The sequence below is a fragment of the Rhododendron vialii genome, chromosome 13a (assembly GCF_030253575.1).
Source record: "Rhododendron vialii isolate Sample 1 chromosome 13a, ASM3025357v1".
NCBI lineage: Eukaryota > Viridiplantae > Streptophyta > Magnoliopsida > Ericales > Ericaceae > Rhododendron > Rhododendron vialii.
In genome coordinates, this window is record NC_080569.1 from 24,044,558 (window position 1) to 24,065,739 (window position 21,182).

The following is a 21,182-nucleotide window of genomic DNA, read 5'->3' on the forward strand; positions in this document are numbered from 1 at the left end:
GAGTCTGGACACCAATATAAATATAAATATATTGTCAAATGTCGCCATGTCGGGTCTGTCTCCAATCCTGTCACGCAACCAGCTCCACTGATTGAAGATAACATAGGTGTGGTTATTGTTGTATGTTTGTACTCATATACTTGTTAACAAAATCATAGTATATAACAAATTCTTTCGCCGTCTGTGAGAAGAACTTAACGACTAAGAAATTACTACTGAAGCCGCTCGCGCGGTTTTTCCCATAATGTCCTCAATTCATCGTAGGTGATATATATACTGTAGGATATTTTGTGAAATATAATAATCAGAGTATCGTCGTCGACGTATTTGTCAACAAAATGAGAGAGATAGGCGCAAATGCACTGCTGGGAATCAACTTTCAGTTTATTCTATCATGAAGTTGAAATATTTAAAGTTGGTTTCACAACACCATTCTAAACTTCTTTTTTTAAAAAAATACTTTCAAGTGTCCGGACAAATGTACACGCACCCTGACAAATCATGGGTCCCAAAACCATTCTAATTAAATTACATGCTGTTGTGTGGTGTCTTTAGGATATATATACATATACACACACTTAGGATCCAATGAGGGATCCCGCACAGCTTTACAGTGCGGGACTCTCATTTTCCGATCAAATTGCGATGATCCGAGCCGTTCAAAGTGTGCAGAACATGATTTTAAGGATACCCGTAAAAAATTAGCAAAAAAAATGATCGGGAAGGGCTTGATACGAGTAGTTTTTTACTGAATCGTTCAATAGAAAACTGTTCAGATCAAGCCCTTCCCGATCATTTTTTTTGCTGATTTCTCGCGAATAATTTTAAAATCACGTTCTAATCACTTTAAGCGGCTCGGATCGTCATAATTCGATCGGGAAAGGGAAGTCCTGCACAGTAAAGCTGTGCGGGATCCCTCTTTGGATCCGGACTGTATATGTATATATATATATATATATATATATATATATATATATATTATTCCATAGTATATGATTACCTAGCTCCTAATTAAGAACCAAGAGTTATTTCGTTTATGGGTATTTACGGCGTCACCCCTTAAATCACTTTAAATTCATGACTTTGCATAAAAGTTTGTGACACTCGAATAAAAAATTTTAAAATTAAGGAGGAAAAAAATTGTGACACCCACATGTTATGAAACCGAGGTTGATCGCTGTTATGAATTTATTTATATGCAATTTTTTGTGAATTTCTATAAAAAAAAAATTACGACTTCAAGTCTTCAACTATAAAACAATATAAACTTCTAATTAAATTACAATATAAACTCATGAAAGTGAAGACTTCAAGTCTTCAACTATAAAATTACGACTTCAAGACTTCCAAGTCTTCACTTTCAGTTTATTCTATCATGAAGTTGAAATATTTAAAGTTGGTTTCACAACACCATTCTAAACTTCTTTTTTTAAAAAAATACTTTCAAGTGTTCGGACAAATGTACACGCACCCTGACAAATCATGGGTCCCAAAACCATTCTAATTAAATTTCATGCTGTTATGTGGTATTTATGATAGTATATGATTACCTAGCTCCTAATTAAGAACCATGAGTTACTTACCATAAGAACCAAGAGTTATTTCGTTTTTGGGTATTTACGGTGTCACCCCTTAAATCACTTTAAATTCATGACTTTGAATAAAAGTTTGTGACACTCGAATAAAAATTTGTAAAATTAAGAAGAAAAAAAATTGTGACACCCGCATGTTTTGAAACCGAGGTTGATCGATGTTATGAATTTATTTATATGCAATTTTTTTGTGAATTTCTATATAAAAAAAAAGTTATGACTTCAACTATAAAACAATACAACTCAACCCATCACCCAGATAAAAGCAAAATAAAGCCCAAAGCACCCTAAACCGGTCCACCCAAGGACCGGCTCACCCAATCCAGCCCTCAAAACCCTAACTCCTTCAATCACCACCACCGCACAAACTACCGGAAGAACTAGCCTCACCGTTAAGCCGAGCCGGCCTCTCCCAGATATAGAGACTGGCGGCGAAAACCGGCCTATGGCAATGACAATCAAAGCAATCAAGGCTGAGGTTAACAAAACCACCAACAAACCTAGCAAAGCCCCAACAAACCCGCAGCAGCATCTCGATCTCCACCAAAGAAAGCAGCAACCCAAAAACAATGAGAAGCCAACCCCGCGCCCGAATGAGAACTCGTAATCATTCATAGAATTCAAAGGGTGCAAACCGTAAACATTGAATTCATGATTCGAATGTGAGTAGTGTGTATATTGCAGTAATTTCCACCAAGGTATGAGGACTAAGGAGAAGCTTAGGATTAAAGCTTTAATCATGAAAAATAACTTTTTTTAAAGAGCTGAAAATTTTCTTTGCTTTGGTATCTGCTTTTATGATCTTTTTGTGACTTCGAATTGATTGGTCGATGGGTACTATTCCCTATACCAATATACCTTCGAGTATCAGGATCCGTCCTCCTTGATCTAGAGTTCTCAATGGAATTTAGGGGTGTTTGCCAGAGCTTTATATTCTTCTAAATTTATGATAATTGGAAATTAAAATATAAATTAATAATGATGTCTCTCAAAATTAATTTTGAAGTAGTTTCATTTGTTTTGTTTTTCTTGTTCATACTCTCTCTTCTTTAAAAGTTCTTTTCGACCTAAATGTAAATACAAAAACTATGACAAATAGACTTACACAGATTTTAATCTGTCAGAATCTAAAACAAATCTTTTAAATACTATGGCAGACAATCTGTTAAATTTTATTCACAGCTTTGTTATAAGTGAGGTATGAAGAAAAAAAAAAAATATAAACAACAAGCATCTTTTTGTTAATATATTGCTTGCTTGTAATTAAAAACAAGCATTTGGAAGGGGAAAAAAAGGAAAAAAGAAGAAGCATCTTGGCATCATTGTGATGATGTACGTAAAGTATACGACCTAATCGATCATGACCCAACACAACACTGCTCATTTTCTCTTCTCCAACAAGTTGTAATTTCCTAAATCTTGAAAAAGAGGATATTTTCTTTATTCACCTTTGAATCTGATCTTTATATAAGCCTTTCATGGCTAGTATACTAGCTAGTAGTGATGTTCGAAAACTCTTTTTCAGAAATAGTACTACTCTATCTTTTGTGAACCGCTCTTTCCAGAGAGACTTTTGTTGCGCAATATATTCTTCCCCTATCACATCTAGTACCCTTACATCCAAATCAAACCTAACTGCACGAGCACGATTAACCGTAATTTGCCTCCAAGGCTCGAATCCGCTCTGCTCGCTTGTTAACATAAAGATATACTACTTCACAAGCCCAGTACTGGGAAGTACTGGGCGTGTACGCTGCACCATTCCTACGTGAAGAAGATGATGAGGAAGAAATTGTTTTCCATATACACAGTAGAAGGATGTATGCATAGTAACTGTAAAATCAAAAGCAGGCTAACCAATACTAAGTATGCTGACTGTTTGATGAGTTTTCACGTGACATGCACGAATAAGCTGATCAAACTCCTACTTTGCTCTAACTGAAATAACTTGCCAATGTAAAATCGCATTGACTTTTTAAGTGATATGCGGACAGAAAAATGTTGCATTCAAAATAGTGTCCATAAAAACTGGTGGTGGAGCTTTAGCTTCAGTCTCGACGCAGGTAAGATGGGTCCTTTGCAGATAATGGTGTGGTATAACTGGACAACACTTTCTGACAGAGGTGATCAGGTACCATGCCCGCACCTCTATTTTGGTCATAAAGAAAATACATGAAAACTGTTTTTTTTTTTCCCGAAATTGTATACATTTTCCCGAAATTGTATACATCGGTGTGGTGTGTGTTAGTAGGAAAGTTAGTAGATTAGTCCATAGGGGTTTCAGCGGCTATCCATAGCCCTGAAACTCCAAACGCTCATGACGGAGCTTGAACCCTGACCTACCAAAAGGGAGGATCAGGAGATATGCAAACTGGTGCTTTCACAAGCACTAATTTGTACTCCTACATTTGTGAATATTTTAGAGTAGGCTACTTTGACATCAGGCCGTGTGTGTTTGTGGGTTCAGGCCCAATGGTGTGAGGGAACAAGGCTAATCGTCATTCTCTATACTGCAGACCCATCTTACCATGGGCCGAAAGACTGAAAACTTGGGCTTCTTGGAACTTGGGGATCCATTTCTACTTGTAGGCTTTTGTATGCAAAATCCGATGTTTGAAACTTCGAGAAAGTCTAGAAACATAACAATATGCGCAACATTCTCCACAAAATGTTTATACGAAAGCATTTCGTTGGCAATATGTATGAGTTGCTAATTTTCAACTATCAACGAGAGAACGCCACATTAGCATGTTGTACATGTTGTTGCGTTCCTAGACTTTTTCTTGATACTTTTTGAGGAAGAAAATCACGGACGGATACAGGGGTTCCGAATTTTTTTGTTTGATAACAATAAATTAATATCTAAAAAGTTCTACACTTTGTCCTTGTATAGAGGGAATACCCAAATTTTAGACTATTCAAATTTTAATTCAGCATTGAGAATTTTTGGTGGAGACTTCAACGGGTAAGATTCTTGAGTGTGGTGTAGAACGCAAGAACTAGAATGCACAACACCAACCATAACACTACACTCAACGTAATCTCGTTCCGACAATTCATGAACATAATACCTCTCAACATGAGAGAGAGGACACAGTACGCCATTAACTAGCACTTGAAAGTCCAACAAAATTCAGAACGAATTAGTATCGCTTCGCAGGTGCCATGCTTTTCTAATTCGTCATTAGTGACCTTCGTGCTCTAAAATTTTAGCCAAAAAAGGTCGATTATGATTGTTTGTTTCTTGCCAATCTTGGATTGTTATTCTCTCCTTTGGATCTGGGTTGGCTTATGATTGCTAGAGCTGTTGTTTCTCTTTGTGGGTTTTCTCTTCTTCAGCTTGAAGCTAGTTTGGATTCTTTTAATCTTTGTAATTTGTTTTCAAAGATTAATAAATTTTTTGTCTTTCCAAAAAAAAAAAAAAAAAAGGTGGATTGAAAGAATATCGACAAGAAGCATGGATTAAAAGAATATCGATCGTCTCTATTATTGTGAAGAAAAATATGTCAAAATTTGACTGAATGGCCTATTGTTTGCATGTCTATGTAGTTTATCAACACACAAGGACCTTAAATTGAAAAACACTAATCATTAAAGTGGCCATAGAAAGAGCACGCAACACTGTCCTAATTTTAGGGCGTGTTTGATAGCGGGATTGAGACATGGGATAGGATTACTAAGGTGATCTAGTCTCCAAAAAACTTGTTTGGTTTGCTTTTTAAGGCGTGGATTAGGAATTCCATGGGATTCTCAATCCCCCAAACTGATGGGATTAGCCAACCCAAGGGGGGTGTTATTGCTAATCCTATCCCATGGGATTGGAGATGGCCAGACATCTACTCCCTCCCTATTTTCATAAAAATCCACCTCAATCCCAATCTCAATCCTAATCCTAGCCAAAATAAACATGTTATTTACAATCTCACCTCATTCTCAATCCCAATCTTAATCATGTGCAAAACAAAAATGAATAAATGATTCATCATCTCATTAATAATCCCATCTCATTTTCAATCCCAATTCTAATCTCATCTCATTACGAATCCCCGCAAAACGAAATCTGCAATCAAACACGCCCTTAAAGATAATAAATTAGGACTAAAAGCTAAAGAAAAAAGTTCACTTATGACTTGTTCGTTTTGGGTATCCAAAATGCACATTGTGATCCGTAATAAATTTTCTCTCTATATCTCTCCACTCATTACTCTAAAAAATCTCTATCAAAACCCAAAACAAATAGTCTTAAACACTCAAGAATCAAGATAGACAGATTTTTTTTAGCCTATTAGTGTATTTCTCAATATATTTTATTTGTCTAATTGCTCTGATTGAGGTGGATTAAAAAAAGTCGATTTTTTTTAACCAATACTAAAAGAAATCTTTAATATTTAAAATAGTTCATTAGCTTAAAAAAGAATAGTGTCGTTAAACTCGACCTCAATATATAATTTTTTTTGTCATATTTTATAATTAGCGGGAGTTAGTGGGAAAGCTAGTCAACGAGGGGGCTCAGAGGCTATCCATAGCCCTGAAACCCCAAACCCTGCCCCTTGTGGGACTTGAACCTTGATCCCCATGGGAGACATGAGCAAACCATCTCAATAAGCATGGTTTTTCAACCTTAATATATAATTTGAAGAACCAAAAAATGAGCCTTAGAGAAAACCAATACCTTTACCTTTCCTCTCCTAATTAACAATTGAGTCCTCACAAATCTCGATCCCTCCATACATGCAATAAACGTCTTAGATTATTTGTGTTCTATCCGAAGCGGACCCCACAGAAGGGTCGGTACCCAGTACCCACAGCATTTCTTAGCATATGCACCAATAGGAGAAATTTTTGGGTGTCGGGTGGGTACCACGTGGCTGTGCCCAAGCAGCACATTTAGGCCGTTTAAAAGTGTATTGGACAGTTCAGATTGAAACCCTTTCTCTCCTCTCACCCCCTCCACACTCTCTCTCCTCTTTCTCTCTCCAAATCCGAGCGGTCCAAAACCGAAATGGACTGTCCGGATGCGCTGCTCAGGCACCACATGGGCCCGCTCGGCATGCAAAAATTTCTCCACCAATAGACATAGAAGCTTCGGGTTCACATTCTCCTCCATAATCGTAGGCTTTTGGTGGATTTTAGTGGGCTTTTGGGTGGTAGCATTACGATGGCTTCCTGCTGGCCTGTTGGCTCACCACAAACCAAAATCATTGCATATGCCTTTTTCTTGGATTATATGATCATATGTGCGTATGTGAATACTTGATCATGTGTGGGATGGCTGAATGGGTGGCTGAGCTCGAGTGAATTTACTACTTTGCCCTGACAGTTGATTCATGTTATTATTATTATAATAAAAGTAGGAGTAGTAGTTTAATTGTAATGTTTTGGATTTTGCTAGAACAATGTTAGAAATCACTTATGTGACACGGTTTCAAAATTTTGTTCATATTAATTGGCGTTCTCGCTTTCTGATAATGACGATCAATGTTTGATCCAGATTGAAACACTAGTAACCAACACCGAATATGGGGTGGTGCTTGAATATTTACTCAAATCATACTCGATCGAATCCAATTAAACAAATGTCCCATGTACTGCACTTTCTTTTCTTCCTCTTGTTTTTCTTTTCTCGTCTTTCGAAATTGAAAATTTTTTTTGGGTCGTTTTTTTTTAGTTCGGAAAAATATTTATTAGGGGTACTTGTCAAAGGTTACAACAAGTAAGAGGCGAAGGGGAGGGGAATCCAACCAAGGTTAAACAAACACCTACAGGGCCAAGCCCCAAACACCTAAGGAGGTGTTTGGGCCACAGAAATGCCTAGATAAAACAAATGAAGCACAAATCACCCTAAAGGCCTAAAAAGCCCAAATAATACAAATACAGCTCAAGCAAAAAGGCCTAACTGCCCAGATCTGAAAATTAGGAACAAAACCCAAGAAGGCCTAGAACCTAACCCTACTCTTCGGCACAGCTTCAATCAAAGTCTCCAACCACCACCGACCGCCAATTTTTTTTGGGTCGTTAGGAGCAAAGTAGGCTCCCTATGGTTACAAGATGACCTGGCACGAATGAGGGGGTGAAAACTCGAACTTAGTTGGATAATGCCCAGGTTCGAGTCCCCATACTTTCTTATTGGGGCTAAACACTCGGCTAAACGTACTACTAGCGCCTTACCACCAACGACCATGCTTGCAAATTTGGCTTGAATAATGCAATAAATCTCCAAATACAAAGAAGAACTATACAATGGTGTATTGTGCTGCATAATTCATTCTCAATGGGGCCTAGACATTTTAAGAGCAAGCATGTATGTGGGTGATTTGCGTTCAATATTTTCTAAAGAGAATCAATTCGAAGGTACCTACTACTAGTGTGTACCATTTTTCCACATGAGCTGGTGAATAATTCAAAGTAAAAGGTATCAGGTGGGGAAAGATACACTATTTTTGCCGGTGAGTTATTTTGCAAGTATTCAATAATCCATGACATGAGTTAGGAAAAATTACACGAAGCGCCCTCCGGTTTATAATTTTCATGACATACCTAAGGTTTTTGAAATAATTTTTTTTCGCCTTGCAGCGACAACCTTGATCAAATGTGTAGGAAACCGACATCCATTCTACTTCTGTTTTATTTACACTTGATGTTATAAAATTATAGTTTAGCATAGAATATGCTTTCACAAGCTCGACACATTTAAATTATTCATATTTCTTCGAATAACTTATATTATCTCATAAGCTTCTTAAAATTTTCTTGTACGACATGAGATCACATCTATCATTGCATTCACATTTGGTACTACCATTATCAATTTAATATTTATTGAGGTTTGCATTCACCTCTCAAAAGTGTATTTTTTTATTTATAAAATAAAAAGAAATGAAAACGATTTATTTATTTGTTCTTTACTCTAGCGTTCTTCCTTGAAGTTTCCATCCACCGAAAACCCTATCCAACTCCGTCAGACTCCGAAAACTACTTTGACAATTAACAATTAATTATCAAAAGAAAGCACTTAATTAGCCCTAATTATTTTGTCTAAACGTCGCATTCTTAGGGCGGCAACTACTGATAGAATCAACCCCACTCTCAATCTTTTATATATTAAGTGTAATTACGTAAAGCGATTAAGAAAACTAGTCAACAAGACGGCTTATCACTTTGTTTTTGGGCAAATTCAATTACATCACCTGTGGTTTGGTGTACGGATACATACTTCTTATGACGTTTAATTTGTTCCTACGCTTTGTGGACTTATGCGCACAATCATGATTTTCATCCAAATTAACAGAATTTTAACTTAAGGAAAGCAGGCTCTGTTGTGCCCTTAATATGGGTTTCATTTCGATCGAACAACAGGAACCTCATGCCCGAACATATCCTTTTATTTCAACAAGATTAATGTTCTTCGACCACTGAGTTATCGATGTTTGATTGACATGATTTTTTTTGTTGATGGAGTGCTCTACTCTTTGATTAGTGCATGAATGGCTCGGATTAAAATTCGAGTTATGTTGGTCAGATTCAAGGAAAAATGTGATGACATTTATGTCAAATTTCATAGATCTGTCAAATTAGACAGAATTGGGTGCGGATGGAATCTTTCACAAAGCACAGGATGATTATGTTCAACAAATTGAATGTCGGGGGTGTATCCGCACAGAGTCCAAATCACAGGACGTGTAAGTGAAGTTTGCCATTTGTTTTTGAAATGAAACGAGCTCAAAGTCAAAAGGCATCAAATACCAGTCCGCGGAAAATTCCCAGAATTAGGTTTAGAACTTTAGATTCACGCAAATAATCAACACAATAAAATAATGAGCGGCTCGGATCATTAAAATTTGATTAGAAATTATGAGGTGTTTTTTAGGTGTCTAATTAGTTATCCCGAAACCGTTCCATATATATATATAATCAACACAACAAAAACAGTTGGTATCGGGACAACCAAAAAATCAAGAGATTTCTGCGTGTTTCGTTCATGGGTTCTCTTCCTGGAAACCAAAATTTAGACATCAAGAGAGAGAGGGAGGGAGAAAGAAAATATACCTATATAATGCGGAATTTTTCAGTACCGGGTCGGTATATCCCACGTGGTACCCGCACGGCACATTTGGGCCGTCCAATACACTTTTGGACGGCTCGGATTAAAATCTTCTCCCTCCTCTCACCCAACACTTTCTCTCTCCAAATCTGAGCTGTCCAAAAACGCAATGGACGGCTCGGTGCTTCGAGCGGACACCACGTGGTACCCACCGGCACTGAAATTTTTTCCAAAGATAACGACTTTAATCTACTCCTGTATATATTTACACATGACAAGCAGTTGGACCCACAGACACAAAGGTAGTTAATTGTGTACTACTAATTCAGAACGCTAGACCACCAAAACTTCGGGTGCGTTGAGATAGCCAAGTCTCATCAATTCGACAACCACAAAAGAGGGTAGACAATGAATCAAGACTCAATCAAGACCAGTGAACATAATACAACAGAACAGATACATGGTCGCATTGTTCGAAAGTTACATGACTTGGAGTCGGGTACGAATATCGGGTGTGGGTACATGTCTATGCATCGAGTTCATCTATTTTTCATTTGAAGGACACTCTGAGATATCATCCGAGTGGAGTGTCCGATGGGTGCTGGTACATTTTGAAGGATAGGTTGTAAGCTTAACGCTTGACAACATTTGTAACGGGTGTTTCCGCGGTCACACCTCCACAGCCGAAGCCAAACACAAAAGCTAAAACGAGATCAGAAGATGATGGCATCGCCCAAAGTAGCAGATTCTACAGCCTTACTATGACATGAAGCTATTACTGTCTAAACTCAGGGGGGCAGCAGTTGCTATCTCAAGATACAAACACGCACACCGTTACCTTAACTTGGCAGCGTATTCTCTGCAACTAGTAGTTAACCTTTCAATCCTAACTCAAAAAGACTGGGTCCACTTTACAACTTGATTAAGTAACAATTCAATCTCCTTTCTCCTCTTATTGTTCTTCAAGTCCTTATTTGACAAGGAATTGTTGGAAGTCCTACAAAATGATTACTGACAATCTGAGACTACAATGTTAAATACAATCCCAAAGGCCAGATTGGTATCTTATGCAGTATGGCCTGTTTTAAACTTCTCGTCGACATGGCATGCCAGTATTAGGTGATGTCAAAGTTTGTCGACATGCCAGTATTAGGTGATGTCAAAGTCATTCGCTAAACAAACAAGGTTTCATAACATGTTAGTTCTTATGCTGGTAACAGTAAACACCACTGCTAAACCCTGTCATTCCGTCTAACAACATCTCTCTTACAGACAACAATACCTATAAGTGCGGCTACGCTAAATGATAACCGGAAAAATTATAGGGCTACAAAACATCTTGGATCCACGGACAAGAAAAACCATGGCCAATGCATCTCACATACGAAAACAACTAACAGATTCTATGTATGAAACTATTATGGTATTGTGCTTTCCCCATTCCATTTTCCGCAGAACAATGTTTTCAATCAAATAAATCTAACTATCCAGATCAATTAAAAAAAAAAAACCAACTTATCAACTTCCTTATTTCTAGCTAACATTATTCACCATCTAAAGTTGGTCAACTAGCACAATTAGTCACCCTGCTGAAACCATGAAAAGGTATTAGGCATGGCTATGACAACCTCCAGAAAGAAAATTAGCAGTAGCACATGTGTAAGTACTTAAGACCATTATGAACTTCAAGACTCTAAATCTTCCCTCATTTAGGATTACGAATACGGTCATGTTAGTACTGATCAAGAGAAGGAACAAGAAAATGGAAGCAATCAACAATTTCCACACTTGTGCATCTGCAAACATCCGAAAGACTTCCAAGCACTCAAGCTTGCTCAATTAAGTATTGAAAGAACTAATCATGGACTCCCAACAAACACAGTAAAACAGAAAGCTCCTTTTTTTTTTCATCTTTATTGCAATGTACAAGGTACAAGGTACTACAAAAGAACATCATCTATTCTTTTTTTCTTTTCCCCTTAATGTACAGAAACAATAACCAATCAAAAGCAAAGAGGATCAAACCCGACTCACCAAGACAGAAGACAACACGATCAACACTCTCACTTCCTTTTTCCAAAATCCAAACTCAACCAACCATCAACAACCCATCGACCGCTTCCCCCGGAGAACCTGAATCAAACTCGAAGCATTCCTCCTAACCTTCTCATTATCAATCCCCAACAAATTCACACATATCTCAACAACCCCCGCTTTCAAAACCTCCAAACACACATCCTTACTATTACTACACAACAGAGTAAGTGTCATCAGTGCATACTGCACCCCTCTAGAGCTCCCATTTCTCAACACACGAACCAAAACCCTAATGCAATCACTCACTTCCACCATCTTTTCTCTACCTTCCTTACACTTTGCCAACAAACCCAGTACCTCAACAGCCCGCTCCATACCAGCCCCGGCCAAACCAATCAAAACGGGCACCGCCCCGCACTCCACGGCCCGTACCCGGTTACCCGGAAACGAGCATATAGCATACAAGGCCGTGGCAGCCTCTTTCTTTTCCCTACCGTTACCCTCTCTGAGGAGGGAAACAAGGGCCCGAATCGCGTACGGGTATGCCCCGATGGTCGCCTTGTTCACCTCCACGACGGCCAGGCTCGTCAGCGTGGTCGCCGCCACGGCCCGCAACTCGGGCGGCACCGTGCCCCCGCCGCGCAGGGCGGCGACGACGCGGCCAATCGCGCCCTCGGCCACCAAACCCACTTTATTATCATCATCCAGACTCAAATTCAAAAGCAAATTAAGGGCCTTGTGCTGCAGATTGGAGTCGGGCGAGTCGACACAGTCGAGCACGGCCGAGACTGCGCCGGACTCGGTGAGCCAGCGGCGGAGGGCCGAGTCGCGCTTGGAGAGTTTAGTGAGTTGGTCGAGCGAGTTGAGCTTGGAGGTGATGGGGGAGGAAGGGGAGGTTAGGGTTGAGACTAGGGTTTGCGGGGGAGGGTGAGGGTGGGACTGTGGTTTTGGGAGAGGTGCGGGGGTATAATTGGAAATCAGGCTGCGGAGGGCGTGGTTGGGGATGAGAGAAGGGGGTTCGGAGAGGGGAAGTTGGGTAATTGGGCAGGTACGGTGGCCGGAGTCTAACCACCGTTCGATTGACGACCGGTCGAAGGTATGGCCCGACGAGAGTATAACAGGGTCCGACATTATCTCTAGGGAAATCGGGCACTTGAAGTCGTCGGGATCCATTTCTCTCTCTCTCCTGGCTTCCTCTCTCTCTCTCTCTCTCTCTCTCTCTAGAAACAGAAGAGGGAAGAAGGGTTTATGAGGAGGTTTTTGGGTCCATCCAATGGAGATTGACGCTTATGAAATACTGCTGCCGAACAAGAGGTGGAGATTGTTTGACCAGTGTGTGAAATGACTAAGATGCCCTCAAAGTTTGCCGAATATTTCGGACTGGAGAAAAAGAATGGAAACGAGTTCTCGGCAATTTCTCGAGAACTGCACCGGGTGCAATTGAGTCTTTTTCGGTCCTTTGTCAGGCCTAGTTCAATAACCGGTTCAGATTGTATTGTAGATTTCTCCGAAATTCATAATTGTCGTTTCACACTCTGTGAACGAAGTATTGAAATAAATTAAAATGAAGTCCTGCACGCAATTACTAGTATCTAAGTAACATAATTTTAAACAACACTAACGTGTTTTGGTGAGATCTACAACATAGGCATAGCCGATCATTAAATAGACCAGCAAGTGGCTGGAAAAGACCCCATTGTACCCCGAGCCGTTCTCAATTTTGGTCTTTGGGGTTCGGGTTCGGTTCATTCTGAAAGGTCTTCCTGGGTCTTGTCGGTGGCTTTTTTTGCCGGCACAGGAGGGAAATGGGAGTGGTTGTTTTTCTTTTTCAACGAGGACCTGGGAAAGTTGCCGCAACTGTTGGGGACTTTTTCATTAATGCCCAAAAAAGCCTTGTTTCCAGTAAATGCTTGTGGAGGGGTATTTTCGGGAGATTAAAAGTTTCGGTGCAACGGTCCACTGGATTGGTTATCGCATGCGTCACGGGAAAAGCCTACCGTTACGGCTGCTGGATAAAATCTTAAATGCACTCACACTGACGTTTCTTTTTCAATTACAGATCTCATTATGATGTTTTCGATAATTACGAACTAATCCCTGATGTGTGAGAATTAACATCATCGCCCCTTGCTCTGTTGGAACGTAGTATTGTTTTCCCAAAAATGCTACTCACACAATAATCTAAACACAACATCAAGCACAATCTCTCACATATATTTGGGCTCCACACAAACAACTATGTGTGGACCCTACATATATGTGAAAAGTTGTGTGAGTTGTTGTGTTTGGATTGTTGTATAAGTAGCATTGCTGTTGTTTTCCTTATCTCTCCGGTCTTTGTCTACCCCACTACCTTCACATTCAATCTTCTCACCCATTCTCTCAAATAAAAACACACACATAATTTTCGCTTTTCAAAATTTTATCCTTCACCACAGCCCCGACACCTCTACCTCCAACGGGCATTGCCATTACCACCACGTCATTCTCTTAAACGACACCCACCGCCGAACAATACCTTCAATCTCACACATATAATTTTAGTGAACACCAGTACAAGCATGACGTGGACATGTATTTCAAAATCCAAGTTGGGGATACAATAAACGTGATTTGTATATTGGAGACCAAATTGATACTTCAGAAATATTTTGTGTACCATCTGAACAAATAAGCCTTAAATTGACTCTGGTGGCATTAAAAATTTTGGTCCTGGCATTAGGATGTAAAATATAGCACATCTGTCTTGTTTCTCGTATCAGAATGATTTGCAATTACGTTTGTTTTAGTTATAATAACAACTTGAGGAGAGAAGCTACGGCATTGCAATATGGGTGGAAAGGGGTTTTAAGGGATTATTAGAAGGGGTATTAGATAGCGGTTGGGAAGCTACATATGTAGATGGAAAATTAAGAGATTGAAGATGGGGTGGGTTTGAATGCTTGGTCTGAAAGGGGGAAAAAAAAAACTTCGGTTAGTAGTGGTTGTGCAAAGAACCAGGGTACACATAAAGAAAATGTGTGTACATTTATGAAATCTCCTAAAACTCAACCTCGTACAATATAGTAACAATTTATTGGTAAGTCATATGTCCCAGCTCAATTTTTCTTTCATTGGGTACAATTTTTGGACGACCAAATTTATGTTATATGCATTGTGAAGAAAAGGATATATACATATGTTAAGCGAGTAATCGTAAGAGGTCAGATCCTCCCGTAAGGCAATTGGATGATTCTTTTGAAACTTGAAATATTTTGTGGGTCTTTTTCGGGCTCAGTTCAACGATCGAGACCGTACGTCTAGAATTTATTAACATCAATTTTGTCAAAATTCAAGTTTCATAGTACCAAACAATATGCTTTCTAAACACGTTTACTGCAGATCAGGTTAGACGCATTGCAGAGAAATCCCTTGATCTCACGATAAATGTGTTGCGTGCGAATTGCGATCATATATATATATATATATATATATATATATATATATATATATATCAATCGAAATCAAATCAGCATAATTTTTTTTTTTTCCCAAATTAATGTTCTCGACGACCTTTGAAAAATGAACATACAATCTTAATTAATGATTGAAATAGATTCGTAAAAGGAACCGGCGATGATCTTGTCCCTCTTGTTAATACTCAAGTTTTGCATTAATCTCCTGTCCTCCTCGCTATACCATAAAGAGGAGGGAGCATTTGAGGCCATTAATGGATACGTGCCATGCATCTTGTCACGGTATATCCCATACAACTTTCTTGAGCTATAGTATGATGATCACGGATGTCATGGTCATCACGCGCGTAGGATCATTTTTTACTACAGCCACTGACGTGACCTAAAACATATCGCCAGTCATATGAAATAATTGATTGAGTCAAGAAAGACGTGAATGTGACTTAGAATGACTTTTCCCATGCGAAAGAGGAAGATGAAAGCGAAATGTATTTGGTTTAATTATTTGAGGCGGAGGTTTCAACACTTGTCGTATTTTGTGGGAAGGTGTGGAAACTGGTGGTACGTGGTGGTGTTTCCAATTAGTGGGGGACTCTCACTTGGGGCCACCTGAGGGTCGTTAATCGCTATGGATGGCAGTTGGCCCTAGGGGTGTAAACGAGCCGAATCGAACCGAATATCGGCATGTTCGAGCTCGGCTCGATCAGAATTCGTCTGGCTCGAGCTCGGCTCGATCAGACATGTACAAAGCTCGAGCTCGGCTCGTTAGTATTCGGTCTGGAATAAACGAGCCGGCTCGGTTCGAATTCGAGCTAGAATTCGTCAACTTTTTGGCCTTGATATTAAAAATTGGCTAAACAAGCCGAGTCGAACCGAATATTGGCATATTTGAGCCGAGCCAAGCAGAACCTATAAATTTCGAGCAGAGACAAACCTGTTCGCGAACCTATATATTGGCATGTTCGAGCCGAGACGAACCTGTTCGTGAACCTGTTCAAGCCGAGCCTTGCTAGGTTCGAGCTCGGCTCGTTTATCAAACGAGCCGAAAAATCGAGCTCGAGCTCGGCTCATTTATCCTTCGAACTGAGCCGGACGAGTCCTTACTGAGCCGAACCAAACCGAACCGCGAGCTGCTCAGCTCATTTACCGCTCTAGATGGCAGTTGGCCCCGTCCCCAATTCGATCGGGGCGAGTTTTCGTAAATTTTTCGGGGTCGCAAGATGTTATCCGGCCTCCGTGCCCCAAAACGTACCTGTTATGCATAAAATTTTATTTCTACCCTTATTATTTTTCCCTTATACAAACGAATAATATTTTTATCCTTATATTTTTAGAATGACATTATTTGTGATCAAAAGCATTCATTTGTTATTGACGGATGGACTAATTAATCAGACGGTCTAGAGAACAAGGGTTGGCATGATCCTTTAATGTGACCTTCATTTTATATAAAGTGGGTTTATCTCAATCCTACTTATCAATATGAGCCATTCGATTTGTATAGACCTCAACACGTTCATCTTCGGGAAATTAGAATGACCGTATCCACCCGAACGAAATTCTTACAAGAAAAATTGACGATCAGTGCTTGAAAATTTATTTTCCGTAAGATTAAAACAAAACGTTCAAGCCCTTACCGATATCCGATTACTCTCATTTTCCTCATTGGTGATAAACTAATTTATGCTTAGCAAATCAACGGTTTGGGTCATTAAGTGAAACCACAATGGATCTCATTTTGCGTTATGTGAGAGGATAACGGATAGTGAATTAATAGACTCACATGACTCTCACATGAGAGAATTTGAACCTCTCGGTCAGGGTTTGTCTTTGTTTGATTAGGAAAGATTGATCATAACGAGTTGATGTGGTTACATTGTATGTGAAAAGAGCTACATTTTCGCAAATTTGTATATGGACTACATCAACCATTTTGCGAGATAATAAAGGATTTGGATTCATTTTGATGAGCCCAGTCCTTAAAATAACACGTCGTTCAAAATGTTGGCACATAGAACCAACCGGAGTTAGCTCGCTTGGTTATTTCTCCCTCAATTCGGTAGGAGATTTGGATTCGAATCTTCACCTGCGTGTGATGTTATTTCTCTCGTATTTCCCAGAATTATTAGTTGGTTGGCTTATATTGATAGAGAACTTGTTTTCAATTTGATGTAATTTTGATTCTTATATTTTTGTAATAAAAAGATGTTAGCATATTAGAAAAATCTAATTTAGTGGTCCAAATGAATCACATGCATTTATTTTTTCAATAACTAAATGAAGGTTCATAGTTTTCAAGTCAAATGCGTGTGGATTGTGACTTTTGATAAACTTAATTTTAGCATGAGTGATCTTCTCAACAACTATAAAATTGGAGACCATCATAGCTCGAAAATACCATTACGTGCACCTCAGCTAATCTCGGAGACCAATCCAATATCATTAGATTAACAGCGCCATCTGCTTTCGAAAATCTCCTGCAGTCATCATATATATCCTCCTGATCAACTCATCCTAAAAATCCTAGAGCAGAGTTCATCCCACAAATTCTTTTCTATCTCCATCGGACCACTGCTTCAAGTCCCCAACTGACATAAACAAATTAAGCTAAACCAAACAAAGTCTTAGCCCAATAAACAGAGTTGGCGTTCAGAATCTCATCCTCCGACAATTGGTTTCATTTTACATATCACGCGTAGTTTATATTTCTCTCTTTGGGCATTTTTCTATGAATCACCATCAACTGACGACTGCTATAATTTTGGTTACAGTTCTCTATACCGTGTTCCTTCGTTGTATACCACTCGTATACAATGAATAACAAATTTCGTCTCGTTTCTATTGAAAAAATTTGTACATGAATTTTTGATCCTTGCTTGCATGTAACCATTCCATACTAATTTGTACGTTACTCTCCCGGACGGTAAACATTTCATACAAAAGATGGATATCATTTATGTAGGAAAATGACTTGTCCTCTCTAGAGTAATTTTTTTTTTTTGCTTTTCATCAAAATATTTGGAATCAATCATTTATGCTGACAAAGGGAGTTTAAAAAGTATATAAAAATATGAATTGAAGTTGAAACAAAACCAAACAGATAGAGAAAACTCTTTTCTTTTCTTTTTTTCCAAAAAAAAAAATCGTCTTTAATGAATTTTGTCAAAAAATTTAGCATGCTTTTTTATGCCAAGGGTGAGTTCATCCTGTTAACTAAAGACTAAACTGAATAAAGCCCATGTTTTCATGGATTTTTACGAATGTTATTTTACTCACATATATAAACTAAAATGGAGTACCATTTAATGAAAATCACTCGACTATTGTAATTAGTCTAAAGACAAATAAAATTTAGCAAAAGCTCACCTTGAATGTGCTATTGAACAATAACGGGTACCTATTGCACTAGCTAGGAGCCTAGGAGTGACGAAGTTGAACCGTAGCTATCGGGACGGCCGGACGGGTGATCTAAAATGTTGATCCATGCATATACATATGGAAATTGACTTAATAAATACCAGAGCATATAGATGTTCGTTAATGTCCCTTTGGCTTCTAGAAGGGTTGCGATCAATACCAGAAGCGAAACTCAGCTGTTGAAAGCAGGCATGCACAATGAGGATTAATTTCCTGCCACCAGTGCCCAAAAAACACAACTGCTGCTCAGCAAATGACAGACAGGCATACAATTAGACCCTTTGGACGCGGTGCAAAAATTAATACTTTAGGGTTGATTTGTGTAATTACATTTACTTTTTGGTTACAATTAAGGACATGAATGTACAAGGTTTCTCTGAGTTATGCTATGAGTACCGACCGAGGGGAAGGGAATTCGTACGGACCAGTCGCGCTGGGCCATCTTTGGCCACCGGACGGCTGATTCGAGCCATCCAAAAATTCTAAAAAAAAAAACCGATGGGACTACGCGGGAATCAACGGCATCCGATGTGTGTAAGGTACTTGATCTAAATACTATTTTTTTCATGTATAGATCGGCTGTCCGGTGGCCGAAGACCGTCCGGCGCTGCCGGTCGGTACGTATATCATTTTTGAGGTTTCTCTAACCATAATTCACATGGTTTCACATCTGTCTTTTGGTCGAAGGTTAGGATTTCCCGGGCCAGCTTACGTACACCCCAATTAACCCTCTTTCAGGTCCGGTCAATTAGACATCTGCATCGTGACTAAAAAATTCACAAGAGATCACTTTCTTGCGACATGACCGCAGTAATCGGATCCTGCTTAATTGTGCGGAAAACAAACCTATTAACCAACCGAGCACCTCTCGTTGAGTCTTGTCACAGGTGCTAGGCCTAAAAAAAGCTTTTAGCTCCACTATGAAATCGTACAAATTAATTGCTGAGAAAGGTCAACCAATCCATGTTTTGTCTAGTACTATAATGTTCACCCTACCTTTCAAAAATAGGTGAAAGAATTGGTGACAAGGGGTGAGGGGGGTTGAAATAGTAATTGACTTGATTTGCTAAGAGTAGTGATCAGAGACCAACCTAAAATCTCAACTTGGTTCTCCTTCAGCCAATAGGACAGCCACTTTCATATGTAAATATACCAAGTTTTTTTTTTAAATGTTCTGGGTCAACTTGCGCACACCTCAAACTAAATCTATACAGTCTTTCACATAGTCTTTTCACATGCTTGCGTGTGAGGGTGAGGTTGTTGCAAGAATTATTGACAAAGATAATTGACTAGAGACTTTAAGAGTGAGCAAACTCTTAAGTTCCAAGCCACGATGACCAAGCCACCTGGTTGTAAATACAATTAGAAAGAGGGTAGATTATTCAAGTACGCATGCGTGGTTGTTCATTGGACATGAACCTGAAAATCTTGATAGACTTGAAAACATACTATTGACGAAGACGAAAAAGGAAATGCAGAAGCATAAATAAAAATACCCTATAAAATCTTATTTTTGTGTTGAGTTTGGTCACACCTAACAATACACTTCTACTAGTACTTTTCAATACATCATAGAAAACACAACACTTTAGCACCTTACTCACACTTACGACCTCACTTCTCATACTCACACTTGTGCTCTCATTAGTCTTACACTTGGTGCTTACCACTCACCTTACAAATGACCTCACCTATTCTATTTATAAGAACTACAAGAAGTTTCCGGAATAACCCGGAAGACTTAATCCACAAGTTTTCGGAATATTCCGAAAGTTTCTAGCATGACCTGGAACACTTCGGAGAAGTCCGGATGGTTCTAGAAGAGTCTGAATTATTCTAGAGGATTCTAGAAAAATTCAAAACATTCTGGAAATATCCGGAGACTTTTAGAGAGTCGGTAATGGGTCTCAACAATTTCCTTGTCGGTATTTTTGCTCGTTATGTTCAAATTAAGTTCAACATTTTTCCTGGGTCGTATTCATTTCGGGGCTAACCAGGTTTCCATCCAAGTACTGCTTACTTTTATAGTTCTGATGCAAAACACTATTTCTCTTTTGGTTAGGAATCGTGGTATTGGAATTCCTTCAGCAAATTATTCACATCATTGTAATGCTAGCCTTCTATTAAAAAATATGGAAATTAACCTGACCCTTCCTGTTTACCTTTTCCATTTCTCCCCAATGGTGGAAAAATCAAACTGGGTTCTCAACATATAAACGGCGGGCTGTGATTGTAAAGTTTCACTCGTCTCCGCTGGTGATTCTCCTGAGATCATTCGGTACTTTACCTAATGGCGGTGGTTTTGGGGTGTCTCTCCGGGTGGCTATCTCTGGCGTGGTGGCTGGCGGTGGAGCTGCCCTTGCCGTGGCAGACGATGGACGTTGGCGGTGGATCTGAAACGGCAGTAGCTAGGGTTTGTTTGCACTGTATTGATTGGGCTTATCCCATTATTTGGGTTTTTACTTTTTAGACCCTTAAGGTGTTTGATCTTCAATTATTTATCTGAACTTTTAGGCTAACGGATGTGGGCTTCGTCCCAATGGGTTTTCCTGTGTTTGGTTTCTTGTCAAACTTGGGGATTGGATTTCGGATGGGCATAGGATTATTTTTAGCGTCGTAGATTGTGTGGGTCTCGGGTTA

General features: G+C 39.2%; 1 protein-coding gene across 1 annotated transcript; it reads right to left on the reverse strand.

Annotated features, from left to right (window-relative positions):
- Positions 1-11,515: 11,515 nt before the first annotated feature.
- LOC131312605 (U-box domain-containing protein 8) lies at positions 11,516-12,940 on the reverse strand. Its single transcript, XM_058340482.1, has one exon. It carries the CDS (start codon positions 12,841-12,843, stop codon positions 11,734-11,736), a length of 1,110 nt encoding a protein of 369 aa, XP_058196465.1. The 5' UTR covers positions 12,844-12,940; the 3' UTR covers positions 11,516-11,733.
- Positions 12,941-21,182: the final 8,242 nt, after the last annotated feature.